The following is a 22,104-nucleotide window of genomic DNA, read 5'->3' as shown; positions in this document are numbered from 1 at the left end:
TACAGTTTTTCTCTGGAGAAATACAGTCACAGTAGTTTTCTTATATTCTTTCTCATGGAAGCTACTGCCTTATAAATTAGGTACAACTTCAGCAATACATACTGAACTGTGATTGTTAGTCAGCTTGGAGTACTACTGACAAAGTTACCAGGAATAGATACAGTGACATTTAAGTTATTTTTCTGTGATAATTGCTTCAGGAATTTCTCAGTCATGCTTGGTTTTTTGGTAGTTTGTAGTTAATTACAGGTTTTCTTCTGTTATGACCTTTATACTAATGCATCCTAGTATTAAAAGAAGTTAACAAAACAAGGATAATTAGTTAATTAGCAGTATTTGTTGAGGACTTACTCCTAAAACACACTTTTCCAAGGCTAGATAACAGTTGATGGGTTAGGGAGGAGAAGGAAATACATAAACATTAGTTCTCACTTTTCACAAGCTTAGCTTTTAATAGTGTGAAAGAGAACCAGAGCTGGACAGTAGTTAAAACAATGAAAATAGGCTTCAGTGAAAAACTACTGCAATAGGGAAAAAGCGACCTTAGTAAAGAACTAGCCTCCATTCCCAATACAACATGAACAAGTAGAGATTCACAGCCAAGGAACAGGGTGGAGATTTATAGCCATGGAGCAAGGATCAGGGGTGAACAATCATTAAGAAGAGACATCAGGGATACGGGGGATTCTTACTAAACCACATGAACAGGATTCTTGTTGAAGACAGGCCAGAGGGATCAGATATCAAGGGTAAGGGGTCATTCACACACTGACTTTGCAGAATTCTTGCTATAACCAAGCTAGGTTTGAGGACAAGGCTCAACGAAGAGGCCTCATCAAAAAGAGGACTCAGAGAAGCCTTTCCAAAGTTTGGTCAAGGAGTCTGTCAATGTAAAAAATTGGCTAACATAATGTTATTTGAACTGTAGCTGTTGCAAGAGATAAATTCCTGCATGAACCTTTTATGCCAAAAATTCTACATCTGTAATTTAGATTCAGGATTAAATGTACCATTGAAGGCCACTTGTAAAAATACCCAGGAATCAAGTCTACAGGTTAATGAAGTGACCATTCCTGTACACAAATGAAAAAGAAGGGGGAAATCCAAAACCAATAAAAATGTTAACACACCATAAAAATCCTTTCAGGGAAAAAGAACAGAAACTTATCTCTGCCTGAGAAAAGCAATATAAACAACAACAAAAAGTAATCCAATAGGTATTTATAGTTATACTTTATATTTGTACGGGGCTTCAATGTTATAATTATACCTATTGAAAGGCAGAAAAGATTCAATGACACCATTTCATAGATGACAAAATAGAATCAGAAAGGCTAAATGACTGTTAAAGCTTCACGAGATTATAGCTCTCTTCCTTCCATCTTTCTTTTGTATGAGTCATTGTGTTATCTTCTTATTGTACAATGATAAAGAAAATACATAGGGTCCATATCATCACCAGAGGTAAGATAGACATAAAACAGAATTAATAATTATGAGATCATAAAAGAAAAGAAAAGGGTTTGGAAAGTGATTATGCTATGAGAATGATATGATTTGAGGATGCAGGGGCAGCTTTCCTGTGAAAGTTGAAGTTAAGCCAAGCCATTAAAAATGCCTGGCTAAGCAAAGGAATAGGGCTAGAAATGAGATTTCCCAAGCAATTCGAATAGAACTTATAAAATTCCAGATGCTACAAAGAACTAATAGACTCAAGAAATTTAAGCAAAGCTGAAAAACAGTGACTGATACTCAAGAACATTCTGGAGAGGTAAGCCAAGGCCAGATCACATAGTCTCATGGGCCTGTAAGGACTTAATGGAAAAATGCAATAAAAACAAAGGAAAACAATACGAAAATACAGACTTTAATTTCTAGTCTTCTACTTCACTATTTATCTTTCTATTATAAGACTTTGATAAAACTAAAAGCACATATTCCTACCTAGATCAAGGTCAATTTATATTATGTGTGAGATTCTACAAACCAACTGATTTTGCATAAATAATATGACACCAAACTGCAAAAGAGCCAATTTCTAGCATATGGTACTTGAAATAAACAAATACTGAGAGTCAGACAGCACTTAACATTCAATGACTTGTCATATATCTGAAATTGACTTGCCTCTTATAATTCATAAGAGACAGAAATTTCAAAATTTTTAACAATGCAAAAATATTATAAACATTTTAGTGTCTTGAGCTAGCATTCCTTTAACATTTTGAAATATGATGATGATAATGTTCATTAATATCATTGTTGAAGAGGAAATCTTATGTGTAAAATGCAATAATGTAGTTGACATTTTATTAAAAATTTCATTCACTTCTTTTTAAATCTGGAATTCTTTTTTACATTCAATTAAAGAAATTTAAATTAGAAATTATTTTAAGACATTAAAAAAGCACATATAACATGCATTACCCATGCAACCTAGAGGTAACAAAACATTCATATTTTATATTTGCCTCAGATATATTTTTAAAGCAATGATACTTAGATACAAATGAATCTCATTTCACTTCTGTTTTATTCCCTTTCCTGTTTCTCTAGAGGTAACTACTATTCTGAAATTACTACTTACCCTACAAGTGTATTTAAATTTTTAAATTATAATGTATGTACTCACAATGTAGCATTGTTTTATGTTTTACAACTTGATATAAATAATAGCATAATGACATTGTTTTTCCACCTGAAGTTTCTGAAATTTATCATTGTTTATACATGAAGACCTGTTTCATTCACTTAACTGGTTTTTTATCAGACTAAAGGGAATATGAGAATTTATTTTTGCTATTTATTTATTTTTCTTATCTTCATCATAGTAAGTACGTCTACATTGAGCACTTTTTAGATGGTTGTTCTGTACATATTTTAAGAGTTTTTTGGGGTAAATATTTGGATGTGGAATTGTTGGTTGACAGGGTTTTATCACCTTCAAAGCTACTAAATAATGCCATATTGCCCTCTTAAATTGTGGTACTAATTAACTCTATTAATAGAAATGGTAAACATTTAAAATTTCACAGATTTTCACTGGTACTTGGTGATGGTCAGCTGTCTGCTCATTTAGAATTTTACGTTCTTCAATAACCTTTAAAAATTATCTCAATTTTAAAAACATTTATTTTTAGGTATCACAAAGTTTTTGTCGCTATTCTAAATATTTTTATTATATTTTCTATTTGCTTGTCATTGACATAAAGAAATACTACTGCTTTTTATAGATAGATTCTTCTAGGCTACAATCCAGTTAAAATGTCTTATGGGTTCAATATTCTTACTAAAGGACATATATTATTTAATATTTCTTTCAATGAAGTTGGACTGTGAGTGGTAAACACTCACAATAAAGATAGTTGCCCCCAGTTTTAATATTTTTATCTTTGTCTTGCTGGTTGACAGATTTTCTACTATGGGTAAGATTATTTTTTATCATCCTCAAACTGAGGATTTATAATAGTTTTTAATTCATGATCATTCTTTTCTCCTTCATTTTTTTTTGAATATTGTTTCTCCTCAACTTCTTCTAATCTCTTCTTTGGCAACTTCTGCTAAACTTCCGTTGAATTTCTATGAGTCAGTTAGCATCATATTTATTTACTTCCTTATGTCAATTTATAGGTAATTTTTTCAGGTCTATATTTCTGATGTTCTATCCTGCAGTTTCTCATCTCTTGTTTAACCCAATGATTGAATTTTTAATTTCAATGACTATATATATTTTTTTCATTTCTGGAAGTAAATTACATATGTTTCTTTTCCAAACCTGATTACTTTTGAATTTTAATATAGCATCTGTTTTATTTTTTTCCTATTCCTTCTTTGTTTATTCTTCAATCTTCTATTCATGCTTTTACAATTCAATATTTTAAACATTTTTATGATTTATGTGATGAAAATATTATCACAGATTTTTATGAATATAAAACTTCTTTCGGACTATCCTTTCTAGTTCTTTGTGTACAAATATTCTTATTTTTGTGGCTGCTGGTTTCCTTTTGTAGTTATTTTCCTTTTGTGTACTTTACTTGCTTTGTGATGAGATCATTTTCAGTTGAGGCTGTATTATTTTTCCTATGGGAATACCATTTCCTTGACTTGTTGAAGAATTCCAGCACATAAAGGGAGAATAAAAATGGATCCCATTCCCATGTGGCACACAGGTTTGAGGATTTGGTCCTACACAAGGTAAGTAACCTTTACCCACTCAGAGGCCCTAAAAGAAAAGTTTTCTAGCTGCCTCTGCAGGCTTGCAGGAAGAATTTTCTAGACCCCATTTCCCTGTCTGAAAGTATTTCTAGTGTCCCTGCTTCAGTGAGTTCAGCTGCAATTTCCCTCTGTGGGTCCAAATCCTAGTGGCAAGTCCTAGTGAGGGCATTAAAACTCCAAACATTAGCCCCAATCTTAGAACGAAGACTTGCCTCCCATCCCCCACCCCATGACCCCAGTTGCTCAGTTTAGCTTGAGCTTTTGCTTATGCTTAACTTAGATTTCCCTCTTCGGTCTGACATCTAGGAATTTCCCTTTCTTTCTTGAATCCAAATGTTTATAAATCTATTTGCTATGTTTATGCAGCATATCTGTGTTTTTAAAATAGCAAAAGTGGGAGAAGTGATGTCCATATCAGCTCAGTATGTCATTTTACCCACAGGAAAAATAATACAGCCTCAACTGAAATGCACTCATCACAGAGCAGTCATTTAAAATTTATAAAACAAAAACCAGTGAGGCCCAAGACTTCTTAATGAAGCCCTTTTTAAAAACATCTTCACACTTCAGTGAGATATTTCTTTCTGATGAAAAATTATTTAAAAACTCATATGTTACAGTATAAGAGAATAAAGGTATAAATATTTAAGGTTAATATGCATTTTGGAGATGAATACTTATATACACATTATTTCACGTGTGATTTATATTATTTCTATTTACAGAAAAATACTTATTTAAAGTTACTAACTTGGATATAAATACATGGACACTTATGTGTATATTCTTCCCCTTCTGCTAAAAATATGTCATTTGATTTGAATTTATATCTCCAATATTTTAGTCTCTCAATAAAATTTTGCTTCTTAGACAGCATTGTGGTCCATGCTGTTTTTACAATCAGTTGACATATCTATGTCAAATCATGTTTTTGTGAAACAGTATGAACTGTTACATTTCTCTCTACACTAAGTGTCCTTTCAGTATTTAAATTGTATGCATATTTTGTTGAAATGCTGGGTTATTTATTATTTTTTAAACAAGAGACTGTAGGCACTTAATTGTAGTACATTGCATGCACATTTTGATGTAACTCTTCATGGCATATTGTGATATTATTGTGATATGATGTAATTTTGTGATATAATTCATGTTATATGCATATAATTTGTGATTTTTATAATTATGTAGATGTTTTATGAAACTTGCTTTCTGCAAGTTTTTAATCCTGAAACAATTTAGTTTATAAGAACTTACAGTTTTCTATTTAAGATATCACATGGTTGAAAGGCATTTATTTTAATGACGCTATTTACTTAATTTTCATTCTCTTTTATGATTTCTGAATTGCTGTTTATTGTTGCGTTTTAATTGTCTGTGTAGAGCTTCAAGTGTCTACACAGGAGGCATCTTTCTTATTAGGATTATCATCATTCTGAGTACAATATTGAGTTCGGCTGAGAGCAGGCAGCAAGCAGCTCAAGGGGCTTTCCCTTGGAGCCCTGCTAATCACCACAGCGCTCTTGTTCTAGCCTTTCTCGCTATATTTACCAAAGAAAATGAACTCACTTGTTACTCTCTTTCCTTGCAAATACCAGACATCACCATTGTATGAGTGGTAGGTATAGCAAACCACTTCTTTTTCTTCCCTGTTTGATTTTATGTATTCCAGAAACTCAGGAGGTTTCTTTCCATTTTAAGCTCAGTTTGGCCTGTCCTTTATTTGAACAAGTGGTAAAGGTTAGAGATTTCTGTGGAGTTTTGAAAAGAGAATAAAGCACACACAAGGCATGTTTTGATAAATACTAGAGAAGATGCACTAAGAGCCTGCAGGATTGCCCACAAAGACATACAAGATGGAGAGGGGAGGTATCCTTAAGCAATCAATCACTCACACACTGCTACACAATCTTGGTCGACTCAAGCAATTTTTCATTTCAGATAATATTGGAATGAAATGTAATAGATTAGAAAATTTACTATATTCCAGGACATGGCAACTTTTTACTACAGGCTTGTGGACTTTTCTGCTTACTGTGTCCACAGGACTTTTGTTATTTCAGTAGTTCAAAATAGGTTCCTAAATTGCCCCTGATGTAACATAAACCTATTATGTAACTATTATTATATTTAGCTTGATATGATATTTCCAGACATTCTTGTCCCAATTCATAAACACTTCATTAAAACTAATATTTGCTACTTATATTATGGCTTAATGGTTGTATATGTACACATAGGCTCACATGTATCAAATACATGTATCAAATACAACTATATAATATTTCATAGCTGCCAAGATAATACTAACATGTTAAAATATTTTTAATAAGGGTCCCTCTTTAATTGAAAATAAAGAAAAAAAGTAGTAACTTTCATTTTTACATTAGTATGGTATGCTAACTTTTTCAAAGAATGGTTCATTCTCTCAGATAATGTAGTTATACACCGTCTGGTCAGAATGTTATAGAACTCATTACCATAGCTAAAGTAATTCAGTCTTTTCATTTTTCACTTGTGCATGCCTCTATGTTTCATATTGTTTATAAGCTGCAGATGTAATGCATCCCTTGGTGTTAACATGATTTGTTATTAGGTAAACATGTACAACAAAGAAAGTTGCATTTCCAAAAGTACTCTTGGAAGAAAATATTGAGCCTTTAATCAATTTCATTAGGGCTTCGTACATTTTTTATAATTAAACAGAAAAATCTGAATGTAGTGAGTATGTGAAGACTTACCTGTGTTCAACCTTTAGAAGTTTATCTAAAAATTCAGAATAAAACCCTTGACAGAATTCATTTCTGATTTAGATGCAAAGGTATAATAGATTTGAATGCACTTTAGTTTTAAAGGGTTGCTATTTCTAGTGCCGTATATTTTTAAATTAACACCCTAGTTGGGCAATGGGGTGAAAGTGTTTTTGTTATAAAATAACATAGCCTTTAAATGTGGTTTATCCTCTGTGCATTTGTAGGCTTTTAGATAAGTGCCTTATAAACATCTTGCTACAGTGAACCTGGTGGGCATTTAAAGACATGTATAGGGTCACCACATATAGAATAGATAGTGGATACTTCCAGAAGTCATTATAATTGCTTAATGCCAAGGAAATCAACAGAGAAGCCAAGAAAAATAACCTCCTATCTTGACAGTGGTACATTACTGGTATAAACAATGTACCTTGCAGTTACAGGGGCCAAAACAAGGGTCCTCATTTTTGCTCCCTAAGCCACTGCAGTTACAGGCTTTGCAGTCTGGGTAGCCAGTGTAGCCCCTGGCACACCGATCACAGCTCACACCTCCAAAACCAGTTTTGCAATGACAGGATCCAGGTGCCAAACCTAAAGAAAGATGAGCCACATATCAACATTTCTAAAACAAATACATAATTTCGTTCTTAAGGTTTTAATGATCGTAACCTTTAAAAGACTATTTTGACACAAAAATAGATTTTTGATGTACATCAATAAAGAAAAGTTAAAACCAAAAAGCATAGGGTTTAATTAAAAGTTTTCTATGATTGGCTAAACATAGCATCTTCTAAGTGTCAATAAAAATATTAAAAATGTAAACAAGAAAGATGAAATCTCAAAGCATCTACCAAACTATGACTATAGAAAACAAAGACCAAGGAGTGATTTCCACAAACACTAATGCTGATGATGCTACATTGAGAAGAATAAGCAGTAATGAATGCCAAACTAATGGCTCATGAAGCAAGCCTGCTCCAACAGACTATCACAGGTGCAATAAAGATATACTACTTAAAACAACAGTTTAACAATGATTCTCCAAGAACATTGCCACTGGCAGTATTGTTAAAGAAAATAAAGGTGTTCATGGGAATTGATACTTTGGGGATAAGAAGCAATAGATGAGGGAAATGAAAAGTTTAAATTAACTTTTTTTAACATGAAGAAGTACAAAAGACACTGTTTATTCATGTCTTTGGTTAAAAAAATGGAAAAAATACAGGATGAATTAATACAACTAACAGACCTTCAAAATCTGGAGGAAGATAAAAGCAGATCAGTAGTATATATAGTCCATCAGAAAGAAGAAAGGAGGAGGGGGAAAAAAGGCAAGGAAACATTAGGGAGAGAAAGCAGAAAGCAGAATGACAGAATTAGTGTCAGAAATGCATGCTAAATACATACTAATGAGTTAAGTAGTCTTACTGTTCTTATTAAAAACATAAACATGTAATATGCACAAGAGATACACAAAATGAACAGGAATATTACAAATAAAAGAAAATGAATGTGTGTCAAGAAAGCATATGGAAAAGAAAAAAAAGTTGTGAAATATTAATTAGGGCCAAAGTAGAACTCAAATAAACTAGGTTCAATAAGACAAACTCTCATTTTACATTGATAAAAATATAATAAAAACATGATTTAAATTATTAAGTTCATGCTTCAAATAAGCACTAATTATCAACACAAAAATATGTAGACAACAAAAGATATCGGAAATAAAAAGTTTAAAAGTCAATGGCTGAAAATGATGCTAACTTACTCATCTTAAATATTTACAGATGAAGTAAGTAAAAACAGAAAATTTGAATAATCTAATAATGTCAAATTACATATTATGTGGTATATAACTTTAAATATTTACCATAGCTTATGATTGACTAATCTATAAAAAATGTTCAATTATCAAAGCAGAAATTATCTAAGGCTTATTTTCTTAACATAAATTACTACTTTTAGATGTGTATCAAATGCCACAAAAATTAGAATTAAATTAATTCCAAATATCAAACATGATGAGAGAATTTTATGCAAAATTCAACCATTTTAAGAATTAATGCCTAAATATTTCTCTTTAATAACTCTTGGGTTAAAGAGAAAATCAAGACTTTGATTAAAAATAAATAGCTATCCAGGTAGAATATAATAGCAGTAAAAAGGGAACTTAATGTTTATTGGGTATGGGAAAAATAAACTATACCCAAAAGTAAACTTCTAGGCTTAAATAGTCCATTACTTTAAAAAATACAGATAAATTAAAATTCAATTCATTTAAGTATAAGAAAGAGAAAACATAAACACCACAGGAAATAAAGAGATTTGAAAAAAAGAAAAGCAAGCAAAGGAAACTGTAAACAAAGCTAATCAAGGGTATCAAAAGAGGACAAATTATCAAAGAACTACCACAAATGTCTTTTAATGCTAGTTAATTTTTTTATTATTAACTTTAAGTTCTGGAATACATGTGCAGAACATCCAAGTTTATTACATGGGTATCTATGTGCCATGGTGGTTTGCTGCAGCCATCAACCTGTCATCTACATTAGGTATTTCTCCTAATGCTATCCTTCCCCTAGACCTCCACCCACTGACAGGCCCCGGTGTGTCATGTTCCTCCCGTCCCTGTGTCCATCCACGTGTTCTTGTTGTTCAACACCCACCTATGAGTGAGAACATGCGGTGTTTGGTTTTCTGTAATGCTAGTTAATTTTTACAGACTGTTTTCAAAACTTGAAACTCTTATGGTCATATAGAAATGGAGAGCTATGTAATTCAATTTATGAAGCTAATTTTAACTTGATATCCAAATGCAAAAAATGATAACACAAAATAAACAAAACTGCTAAGACTCAAATAGCACTTATTTTAAGGTAGTCATTGTACTTAGCATTACACAAAACACATGGGTTAATTCAGTTGGTACTCAAACATCTATATGAGGCAGACACTATTATTTTTCCGTTTCACAGATGAGGTAAATAAGGCACAGAGAAATTAAGTGATTTGCCAAAGGAGCACAACTGGTGGGTGTCTGAGTCACAGGCAGTTTAACTTATGAATCAAGATGAGTAAAACTCCAAACTGAATCCTAAAATACATTAAAAGGATCCCCTCTGATGTCAGGTAGAACATACTCTGGAAATATAAATATTGTTTAATTTTTTTTTTTTTTTTGAGACGGAGTCTTGCTCTGTCGCCCAGGCTGGAGTGTAGTGGCACAATCTTGGCTCACTGCAAGCTCCACCTCCCGGGTTCACGCCATTCTCCTGCCTCAACCTCCCGTGTAGGTGGGACTACAGGTGCCCGCCACCACACCCGGCTAATTTTTTGTATTTTTAGTAGAGACAGGGTTTCACCGTGTTAGCCAGGATGGTCTCAGTCTCCTGACTTCGTGATCCTCCCGTCTCGGCCTCCCAAAGTGCTGGGATTACAGGCGTGAGCCACTGAGCCTGGCCTATTTAATGTTAATAAGTTCATTTCTAATAGATTACACTAATAGACCAAATGGAAAAGAAATCTGATAATTTTAATAAAGTTTACAAAGGCATTAAATAGTTTATCATTTACTTCTGATGTTAAAATTTCCAGAAATTGAGGCTAAATAGAGAAGTACTTCATGTATTAAACAATGCCTATCTTAACTTTTATTTCTGGAAATATTGTAAACTGGATGTCCAAATAACCCCTCCTGTTCAGAACACTTGAAGATACAGAATAAAATTAAACGTAGAAAAATAGATAGGTAGGTAGGTATGTACATAGATAGATAGGTAGATAGATAGATAGATAGATAGATAGATAGATAGATAGATAGATAGATAGATAGATAGATGGCAGATAATAGTATGGTTGCGCTGGTGTGAAATAAAGACACCCCTTGGAGATGAGAAACTACAGAATGGACTTCTAGAAAGAAACATTGACTTAAGTCATTCTTTAAAACAATGTCTTTCCTGGAGTTGACTGGCAAATTCTGATGACTAGACTACAGTTCATGGAGCATGGCTTTACAGAAGAACAACAAAAATTCTAGGTCCTACATACGCTGGGTCATTATCACATAACCTCATGTAGATTCAAGGCTTCTGAAAGAATAAACTAAGAAATACATATGCAGGCATACATCCACAAAACACACATACATACATACACACACATAAGAAAATGAAGACCATATGAATAAGAGATAGAAGAGAAATAAAAATGCAGACTCAGATTCAGATAACAGAGAGTGCTTCTAACAGATACAGAAAATAAAATAAATATACATAATATGTCTAAAGAGCTGAAAGTAATATTAAATGTAGATGAGTAAAAAAGAGTATTGAAAAATAAAATGTAGTTTGAAACTTTCCCTGTAAAATGTAACAAAATAAATTCCAGATGGATTAAAAAATTGAGTATAAAATGAAATCATACAAATAAAGAAAACAAATACATTTTTCTAATCTTTGGATAGATGAGAGTTTTAGGATTATAAAGCATGTAAGAAATACAAAAATATCAAAATATATAATAACCATGGGATGATATCATTATTATAAGTAGAGAATTTTGCCTGAACTTTGATAGCTGATTACATAAAACTTTTGAAGTTTTGTGCATTAGAAATTATCAACAGTAGTGAGACTCAAAGCAAATCTGAAAACTGATTATTAAAAAGTGACCTACTATCACTGTTTTTAATATTTAAAGTGCTCTTATAAATCTATGAGAGAGAAAACCTCCTTCTAGCAAAAGAAAATGAAGAAAACTAAAAGAAAAATCAGAAAAGAAATACATTGTATTTCCCTGGTAATCAAATTAATGCCAGTAATACACTAAAATATCCTTTTCTACTATCTGGTTATGTAATCTGATGAAGAAGTGCAAACCATAAGACCACATCTTACACTCTTTCCTAAAGAAGTTATCAGAGTAAGCATGAAAATTAAAATGACCTACAGATATCTGTCCAATTTTGCAATCTGAGTCTGTATCAAATAATATGTATCTAATTACAGTGTTACAATCTTGATTATTAGATTTCTATTTCTAAATTACAAGCATAAATTATTGGTCTGGAGCTGAATATAACTGAAAATCTTTGAAAAGATAAATATGTAATTGACAGACACTGACAAGTGGCAAAAAATGTAGGGATGATGGTCTTTATCACATCTTATATAGTAGGACCACAAGAGAAAGTCTAAATGTAGTCAACGATGAAATAGACATGTAAGCTCTCTTGAATATGATAAAGATATCATAGAAGAAACACATAATAAAAATGTATGAATGGTGGAATGAAGGAGGGAGGTGTTGTGAGTGATACATTTCTTCACCTTTCCAGACAGAGTCAATAGGCAATATGTAATGGTGATAAAAGTACTGATAAGCATATTATTTAGATATTAAAGGTAACTCACTAAAAAACTGAATTGGAAAAAATGCTCAATATTTTCAATTTTGGAAGTAAGACTGGGATAAATAGGTTGAAGAGGACACTTATTATTTTATTTCTTTACTATTAAGAATTTATTTTACTATGTATTGTTTTTATAATAATTGAAAAATAATTAAATGGAATAATTATTATTAAAGGAGTGGTTACAATAAACAAAAATTTGAAACAATCTTAATGTCCATATAAAGTTTAGAGGGTAAATAATTATGGCACAACCACATAATAACGTGTTATTTAAGTGCTGAAACCAGACTTCAGAGAACATCTTCATAGATTTTTGGGGAAACTCATCACAAAAAGTTAAGAGGAGTAGTATCAGAAATTTCTCTATGCATTATGACAGAAATATATGACATTGTTAATAATGGCATCTCTCCTGAATTACCACTGAATTGTATATTTATTTTTCTACCTTTCCATTTTTATTCTGTGATCATATACTCATTATTCAAAAAGGGCTAGGGAAGAGTTACATGCTATTAATGAAAACAACATTGTGATTTACTTGTAACCACAAAAAGAAAAGAAGGCTTGAAACGAAAAGTGAGCTCAGTAATTCATCATTCAACTATCACAAGGTATCTGCTTTTTAATATTTCAAAATTTAGTCTACATGTAACACTCAGATTGATAATCCTACAGTTTTATAAAGAATGCAGGTAATCAGAATTGTGCCTAAGAAACATTGCCAATCTTTTAACGCTAGTCATTGGGGGGGGAAAAAAAAACTACATTGTAGCCTTGGTTAATTTTAGTCTTTCTAGAGAAGAAATGTCCCAGTGCATTCTATAAATTTCCTACTTAAACTTGGAGAGCAACTGCCCTGGAAGTAGCTCCTAAACGCTTTATATCAAGGAGTTATGTTGGCATTTGATTCCTTAATGTTTGGAGTTCATGAATGTCATTCCTCAAAGGAAGTATTTAGCTTAAATTAGTGTCAGCCTCTTTCTCTTCATTAACTCATGACTACTACCTTCTTAGTCCTTTATAAACACTTCTTGCTTTCTATATTATTGCCTACATCTCAATGTGTGAGTTCTTCTGTTTGCTTTTCCCACTACAACACACACATTCCTCAGTGAACGCTGGCATTTCATGCTAGAACTCATAGAAGCTACAAACTATAACATGACATGAAAAAATTACATATACCACAGATTTGTGATTGACTTTCTCTCTCTCTTTCTCTCTATCTCTGTGTGTGTGTGTGTGTGTGTGTATCTCAAAATAAATAATTCAACTCTTCTTGCTATGAAAACATTATAATTAAACATGAAAGTAATTATCGAGATGAATTTAAAAACTGCTTCCTGGAGGGAACGCTAATACACTGATAGATTAAAGAATAAATTTATTACATGAATGACATTTACTGCAAAATATTCTTCTGAAAATAATCATATTTGGCTTTTAGTTGTCCTTTTATCAGAACAGTGACATTCTGCTGCAGCTCTCACCTCGTCGAGCATGTTTCTCATCCTTGACACAGACTTCATTTAAGGAACCAATTGGATTGCAATGACATGGCTGGCATGGCCTTGGATAATTTGGAGATACCTAACAAAAATATTAAAATGAATTTAACCAAATGTAATAAAAATAGCAATATTTTTCATTTCAGCAAACTTTTATAGACAAAGTAGTTTTAGTAATACAGAGAAGTAAATTATTGAGAAAATTATAAGAATTACCTTTAATACATGTTTATAATGTCTAAAATCCAGTTCCTTTACATGCTTACACAAATGTAAAGATGATGGAACAATAAACTCCTATATATTTGTTACTTAGATTCAATAATTATTGATATTTTCATGTTTTATTCCTTTTTATCTTGTTTATATAGTATATGAACACAGTTACTTAAACAAACCTACACTGTGTTCATATGCTATACACACAAGATTTATTTTCCAGATTTAATAGGAAAAAAACAAAAAAACTAAATTATTTGTCCAAGAAATACCCACCTATTAAATATAGCTTTCATATGTATATATATCTAGGCTTAATTTACAAATGAAAACTTGTTTGCTACTATAAATCAGAGTGTTAAAATTAGACTTATTTATATACCTGACTGAATCTCAATTAACTAACTTCACAGATGAGTTTCAAAATCATCATTTGTTTAAGACACATTCATTCGTTCCCCCATTATGAAGTTAGGACTGTGCACAGAATAGGTAAGGCATATTTTATATACACATATAAATGAAATGTTATTAAGTGGATAAATCTAAAATGACATTTTTAAGACAATAATTTTATGAACATCATAGAGATAAATTATTTAGCTGTTAAATTGCAGTTCACAAAATTTGCATAACAATACCCTTCCCAGCCTTTACTGATCCCTTTATCGTATATTCATTCAGAAGATTCTAGGAAATTCAGTGGAAAGCAACCGCTGGTAAACTGAACAAGGTGAGAAGAGTTTTCAGGTGTTACAAACCATAAGGTAAAGAGAAATTGGACTTTAAGTTAACTACATTAGAAATGTCTGACGAATACCTGGAGTTTGCCATTAATCTGTCCCAACAAAATATGAAAGTAAACTTTCATGATTTCATGGTGATCACTCAGCAAGTTTATTACTCATTAGAATCAATTCAAAATCTTCAGAGGAACATAACAGAAACCAGTGTCTCTGCATTGTATTCTCCAAAATGTCCTGTACAGATGACAAATTACAGTAGTCCCCACCTCATCTGCAGTTTTGCTGTCTGAGGTTTCAGTTATCATGGTTAACCACAGTTCAGAAATATTAAATGGAAAACTCCAGAAATAAACAATTCATAAGTTTTAATTTGCATTCCATTTTGGATAGTGTGGTGAAATCTCAAGCCATCTTGCTCTGTCTCGCCAGGGATATGAATCATCCCTTTGTCCAGCATATCTATGCTGTAGAGACACTATCCTCCTGTTAGTCACTTAGTCCCATCACAGGTATCAAACAGAAAAAAACATAGTATATATAAGTTTGGTACTATCTGTGATTTCAGGTATCAACTGGAGTTCCTGGAACATATCCTCTGTGAATAAAGGAGGACTACTGTATTAGATATACAGGAAAGAAACAGGAAAATGTTGTCCTTATTAAAAAAAGAAGCTAAAAAAAGCAGATCCTGAGGTGACCCAGATATTGAAATTAGCATACAAGGAAGTCAACGTAAGTTCTGTAAATATGACCAAGAATATAAAGGAAATAATGTTTATAATGAGTGAAGGCCTGGAGCATTTCAGCAGGGAAATGGAAGCTCTAAGGAATATAATAACTCCAGAAAGCTGAAAAGTAAAATACCTCAATTTAATAATTCACTGGATATGCTTAACATCAGGTAAAGATGGTAGGAGGAAGAGAAGTCTACCTAATGACTACTTTTGTAGTCATCTGGCTATAGGCCAGGATTTGGTCTACAGGCCAAAGTTTTCTCAAACATGGTATAATTGTTAAAATTATATATAAGTAATGAGAATTTATTTATTTATTTATTTATTTATTTATTTATTTATTTTTGAGATAGGGTCTCGATCTCTCACCCAGGCTGAAGTGCACTGGCACAAGTTCAGCCCACTGCAGCCTCAGTTCCTGGGTTCAAGCTATTCTCCTGCCTCAGCCTCCAGAGTAGCTGAGATTACAGGTGCCTGCCACCATGCCTGGCTAAATTTTGTATTTTTAATAGAGACGGTGTTTCACCATGTTGGCCAGGTTGGTCTTGAACTCCTGACCGCAAGTGATTTGCCTGCCTCGGCCTTCCAAAGTGATGGGATTATAGGTGTGAGCCATCGTGCCTGGCCTAATGAGAATATTTTAAAATCAGCTATTAAATTAAAGGTGCATTATATGTAGAACAAAGTATAAGGACAGATAAAGGGGAAAAGATCCAATCTAAAGAACAGAGAAAGAAAAAAAAATTAATTAGCACTGCCTCAGATACAATCAACACCTTAGCACACATGCAGTTGGAGTCCTAGAAAGAGAAAGAAAAACATTGATCCAAAAATAGGTGTTAAAAAAATAGCCTAAAATTTCCTAAATGTGGAATAAAATCTCAATTTATAGTTCCTGGAAGCTTTGCGAATCAAGCAAGGTAAGCTTGAAAGCCATATAGACACATCATAGTTTAACTCTGAGGCTGGAAAACTTTTCTGTAAAGGGCCAGATAGTAAAATAAGCCATATAAAGACTCTGTTCATTCCTCCTTCTCTTCTTCGCCCTCAAAGTTCTCTTCATTCTCCCCTTCTTCTGCTTCGTCTTTTAACAAACCTTTACAAATGTAGAAACATCCTTTGCTTACAGGTCATACAAATATAGGCCATGAGTTAGATTTGGTCTACAGGCCAAAGTTTTATCATACATGGTATAACTGTCAAAAAGCAGATACAAAAAAATTTTGAAATCATCTAGTGAATTAAAGATATATATAGAACAGAGAAACAAATAATGGCTATGTTGTCATAAGAATGAATGAAATCCAGAAAATAATGGTACCACATCTTTAAAATGCTAAACAAAGAAGAAAACACACACCTCTGTAACTATGATGAAAATATCCTTCAATAATGAAAGTAGATTAAAGACATTTTCAGATAAAGGGAAGTTGAGAAAATTTGTCACCAGCAGCTCTGCACTACCAAAAAAAAAAAAAAAAGCTAAAAGGAAATTTTTCAAGCAGGAGGGCAATATATATAAGATAGAACTACAGAGTATGGGAAATGGGAAAATTTGGGTTAATGTAAAGTTTGTTTCCTTCTTTTCATTTCTTTAAGACTGTTTTTGTAACTTTGTGACTTCAAACAAAAATTACAACATTGTATTAGTGGCTTATAGATTATGTGCAACATATGAAAACTATAGTCCAAAAGATAGGACTATATCACTATATCATGAGCTTAAAATACTACCATCTCACACCCGTCAGAACGGCTATTACTGAAAGTCAAAAATAACAGATACTGGTGAGGTTGCAGAGAAAGGGAACATTTATACACTGCTGGTGGGAATGTAAATTAGTTCAGCCACTGTGGGAAACAGTTGGGAGATTTCTCAAAAAACTTAAAACAGAACTAGCACTCAACTCAGCAATCCCATTACTGGGCATTTACCCAAAGGAATATATATCATTCCACCACAAAGCCACATGCATGCATATGTTCATCGCAGCCCTATTCACAGTAACAAAGACATGGAATCAACCTAGGTACCATCATCGGTGGACTGAATAAAAAAATGTAGTACATATACACTATGGAATACTACACAGCCATAAAAAAGAATAAAATCATGTCCTTTGATGCAACACGGATGGAGCCAAAGGCCATTATCCTAAGTGAATTAATGTAAGAATAGAAAACCAGATACTGCATGTTCTCTCTTATGAGTGGGAGGTAAACATTGAGTACACGTGGACACAAAGAAGGCAACAATAGACACCAGGGCCTACTTGAGAAGGGTGGGAGCGGGGTGAAGATTGAAAAACTTATGCTTATTATCTGGGTGATGAAATAATCTGTGCACCAAATCCCATGACACATAATTTACCCACGTACTCCCTGAACCTAAAATAAAAGTTGGAATGGAAAAAAATATATACAAAGAGGTACTGCTAAAAAGATAATAAAGGAAATAAAATGGAATACTGAAAGATATTTGTTTAACATAAAAGTAGACAGAAAAGGAAGAATGGGAACAAAAATTTTGTGACACAAATAGGAAACAAAGAGCAAAACCCGATCATATTATTAACTATATTAAATTTATGGACTAAACACACAGTAACTTTCAGGATAAAAACTCCATCTATTTTACTCTTTATAAGAAATCTTTTAAATGAAAATAAAGATAGGTTGAAAGTTAAACAAAATCAGAAAAGACATACCATACAGAGTAAGCATATGAAAACTGCTATAACAATATTAATAAAAAACAAAGTAGACTTTATGATAAAAAGTGATATCTGAGATTAAGTGGAGATCATCACAGTTATTAAAATATCAATTTATAAGATATAAAAAATATAAAGATTCAAAATATTCTAAATATGCATGTACCTCATAACAGAGCTTCAAAAAACATGAAGAAATACTGAAAAAATGAAAGAAAGGTAGGAATCCATAATCACAGACTGGAAAAATCCACATTTATTTGTTTACCAAGAGAGACCATGCACTGAGCCATAAATTGAATTTCAATAAACCTCTAAAGTTTGACATCTTAGAGAGTATGTTCTCAGATCATAAACATCCGGTGTAGAAATAAAAAATGTAATATTTAATAAAGCTTAAATATTTGGAAATTAGACAACAAAAAATAAATTGCAAGAGAAATTATAAATTATGTTAAATAGATAATGAACATACAGAATTTCTGAATTCATGAGCAGCAGCTAAAGAACTGCTAGAAGGAAATTTATATTTAAAAGTTCACATGATAAAAGAAGAAAGGTTTAAAATCATTTAACTTTCCAAATTGATAGGTAGCAAAAGAAAATGTAATTTAAACCCAAAACAGGTCAAATGAATAATATAATAAATAGAACAGAATCAATAAAAATACAAAAAATAAAATGGCAGGAGTTTTTTTGAAAAGATTAAGAAAATTGATAAACCCCTAACAAAAGTGATCAATAAAAGGAGAAAAGCACAACTTAATCATTTTAAAAACCACAGAGGGGATATCCAGATAGATGCTATAGACTTCAAGAAAATAATAATGGAATTTTTAAAACTGCCAATTGCCAATAATTTGACAATTTAGATGAATTGAACAAATTACTTGAAAAATACAATATATCAAAAATTGACCCTCCCCAAAGATATTAATATAAAACTTATCTAGGCCTATGTCTAATAAAAATTAGCCAATGCATTTAAAAAAGTTTTCCCACAAAGAAAACTAGAGACTCAGATAGTTTCACCGGGAAATTTTATCAAGCATTTTAAAGAGAATTAATTTTAATCTGAAGTTACTTTAGAAAACAGAGGAAGATGAATTGCATTTCCCAGATCATTTGTTGATGCCAGTATACCCCAATAAAAAAACCTGACAAAGACATTATAAGAAAATAAAATTATAGACCAATCCAATATCTTTTATGAAAGGATGTCAAAATTCTTAACCAAACATTAGTCAACTGAATCATCCAATATATAAAAATGATAATATAACATAACCAAATGGAGATTAATTCACAAATGCAGAGCTGGCTTCATATTTTAAAATTAAATTTGTGTAAATTGTCCACGTTATCAGAATAAAGGAGAAAATCCTTATGTTCATTTCAGTAGGTTTCAAAAAGCATATGACAAAATTCAAAACCATTTTGTTATAAAAACTCTCTGCAACTTAGGAATAATGGGGGACCTACTGAATCTGATAAAGGGCGTCCATTAAAAATCTGCAGTTCACGTCATACTCAATAGTGAAATATTACTTTAAAATTGAGAACAAAGTGAAGATGTCAGCTCTCACTATTTTTAGTTAACCTTGGCATAAAGATTGCAAAGCAAGAAGTAAGTCTGAATTTACTTGCGGGTAAAATGATTGTTTATGTGTACGTTTCTAAAGCACGTAGTTTAAAACTACTAGAACTAATAAAGAAATTGAGGATGGCTATAGGACATAAAGTCAATATTCAAAATTCTTTAATAATTACATTAAATAATTTGAAAACTATTTTAAAAACTTTTTTTGCAATCATGCAAAGCAAAATACTAAAGATTAATTTAACAAAAGACATGCAAGATCTCTGTACTGGAACACTGACATGAATAAAGAAGATAGAAATAAATGGAGAGGTATGCTATGTTCATTGGTTAAATGACTCAATATTATTATGTTATTTTCCTCAATACTTGTTTTCTTTTAAAGTTTAATTTTTTCTTTTGACAAAATTGTATATATTTATCAAGTGTGACATGATATGTTGAATATCACTGTATATGTTATTATATATATATACAAATTGTGAAATGGTTATATCAAACTAATAACATATTATCTAATATAATTATCAATTTTGTGGTAAGAATGCTGAAAATCTACTCTCAGCATTTTTCAAGAATAAATATATTGTTATTAACTATAGTCACCATGTTGTGCAATAGATATCTTCAATGTTTTCCTACTATCTAACTGAAATTTTGTATTCTTTGACCAACAACTCCTCAAGCTCCATTTTCCATATTTGCATGTAGATTCTAAGCAATAATCCTAATATTTTCTGTAATTGACAAGTTGATTCTAAAATTGTATGGAAACACACACACACACACATACCCTGCTATAGACAAAACAATCTTGAAAATAAATAATAAAATTGGTACATTATATTACCTAAATTCTAGACTTACTAAAGCAATGAAGATAGTATGGTATTAGCACATAGAGGGAAAAACAGATGCTTGGAAAAATAGATAACCGAGGTTCTAGAAATTGATCCATGTAATATGATCAATTGATTTTTCAACAAATGGTATAGAACTTCAGGTTAACCATATAAATCTGGTTACATATTTCACACCACACACAAACATTTACTTGATATGGGCAATAGCTCTGTAAGTTTTTAGGATAAAAAATATTATTTAGACATTGAACATGTACTTCATATGAGAAGATACAGGAATGGTCAATAAGTCCTTAAATTAAAATTAAATCCATAATCAGATGCCATTTCACATCCACTAGATGACTAAAATCCGAAAAGGTAGTCAACATCAAATATTAGAGATGATATAGAAAAATTGGAACCATATAACTTTTTGGTGAACACGTTATACATTATTACTAATTTGGCAAAATATTGATGGTTTCTTATAAAGTTAAGCATCTACCTATCTTATGAAAAAAGTATTCTACTCCTAAGTATTTACACAAGGTAAATAAAAACATGACTATAAAACGTATAGTCTAAAAAAATAGTAGTATAAAATTATTTGTAGAAGCTAAACTAAAACTGGAAAAGATCTTGATTTCTATCAACAGGAGAATGGATTTAAAATTTTAATATGTTCAGGCAGATAAATACTACTCAGCAATTTCTTTCAAGAAAAAGAACTACTGATGCACAAACAACATGGATAAATCTCAAAATGTTATCTTGAGTGAAAGAAGACAGACTAGTATGTACTGTATGATTTCATTTTTATGAAATTCTCTAAGAGGCACATGTAATTTATGTTCTAAAACTCAGAATAGAGTTTGCTTGGGGTGGGGATTGACTGGAAGAAGCCATGATAAAACTTCCTGGAGTGATGGAAATGTTTTATTTTACATCCTCACAGATTTAGGTCAGTTTCAACTATGAAATATTCCTACTCACCTTTTAATTTGAGGTTCAACTGCTTAGAGAAGCTTTCAAAAATTTTTTTTTGTATAAAACATTTTTGTATGAAAAAGCAAAAAATAACTCTTTATGAAGGAAAAAGCATACTTTACCCCTTTGGGTCTGAAGAAGCCATCAATACATGTCTCACAGTTTATACCAGCAGTATTTTGGGTACAATTAATGCAAACACCCCCTCCAATGTACTTTCCATGTATATTCAAACTCAGACTTCTTCTGGCAACATTTTCATCATAATAGCATTCTTCAGCTTTTCCATGACAATTGCATGCTGCATTAGGGAAAAATAAATTAATAAACATTAATTTCAGATTTCAGATACATTTAAAAA

The 22,104-nt window shown here is 31.7% G+C and overlaps 1 protein-coding gene across 1 annotated transcript in view; it reads right to left on the bottom strand.

The window, feature by feature from the left end:
• The window catches only part of LAMA2 (laminin subunit alpha 2), a 611,116-nt gene that overhangs the window by 329,337 nt on the left and 259,675 nt on the right, over positions 1-22,104 (bottom strand). Inside the window, exons 8-10 of the mRNA XM_015137479.3 lie at positions 21,866-22,044; positions 13,881-13,980; positions 7,402-7,562 (exon numbers count right to left, since the gene is read on the bottom strand). Coding sequence (XP_014992965.3) covers positions 7,402-7,562; positions 13,881-13,980; positions 21,866-22,044 — 440 coding nt within the window. The remainder of the gene's footprint in view (positions 1-7,401; positions 7,563-13,880; positions 13,981-21,865; positions 22,045-22,104) is intronic.

This window comes from Macaca mulatta, chromosome 4, assembly GCF_049350105.2.
Source record: "Macaca mulatta isolate MMU2019108-1 chromosome 4, T2T-MMU8v2.0, whole genome shotgun sequence".
NCBI classification, from domain to species: domain Eukaryota; kingdom Metazoa; phylum Chordata; class Mammalia; order Primates; family Cercopithecidae; genus Macaca; species Macaca mulatta.
This window is presented reverse-complemented; position numbering and strand designations above follow the sequence as displayed.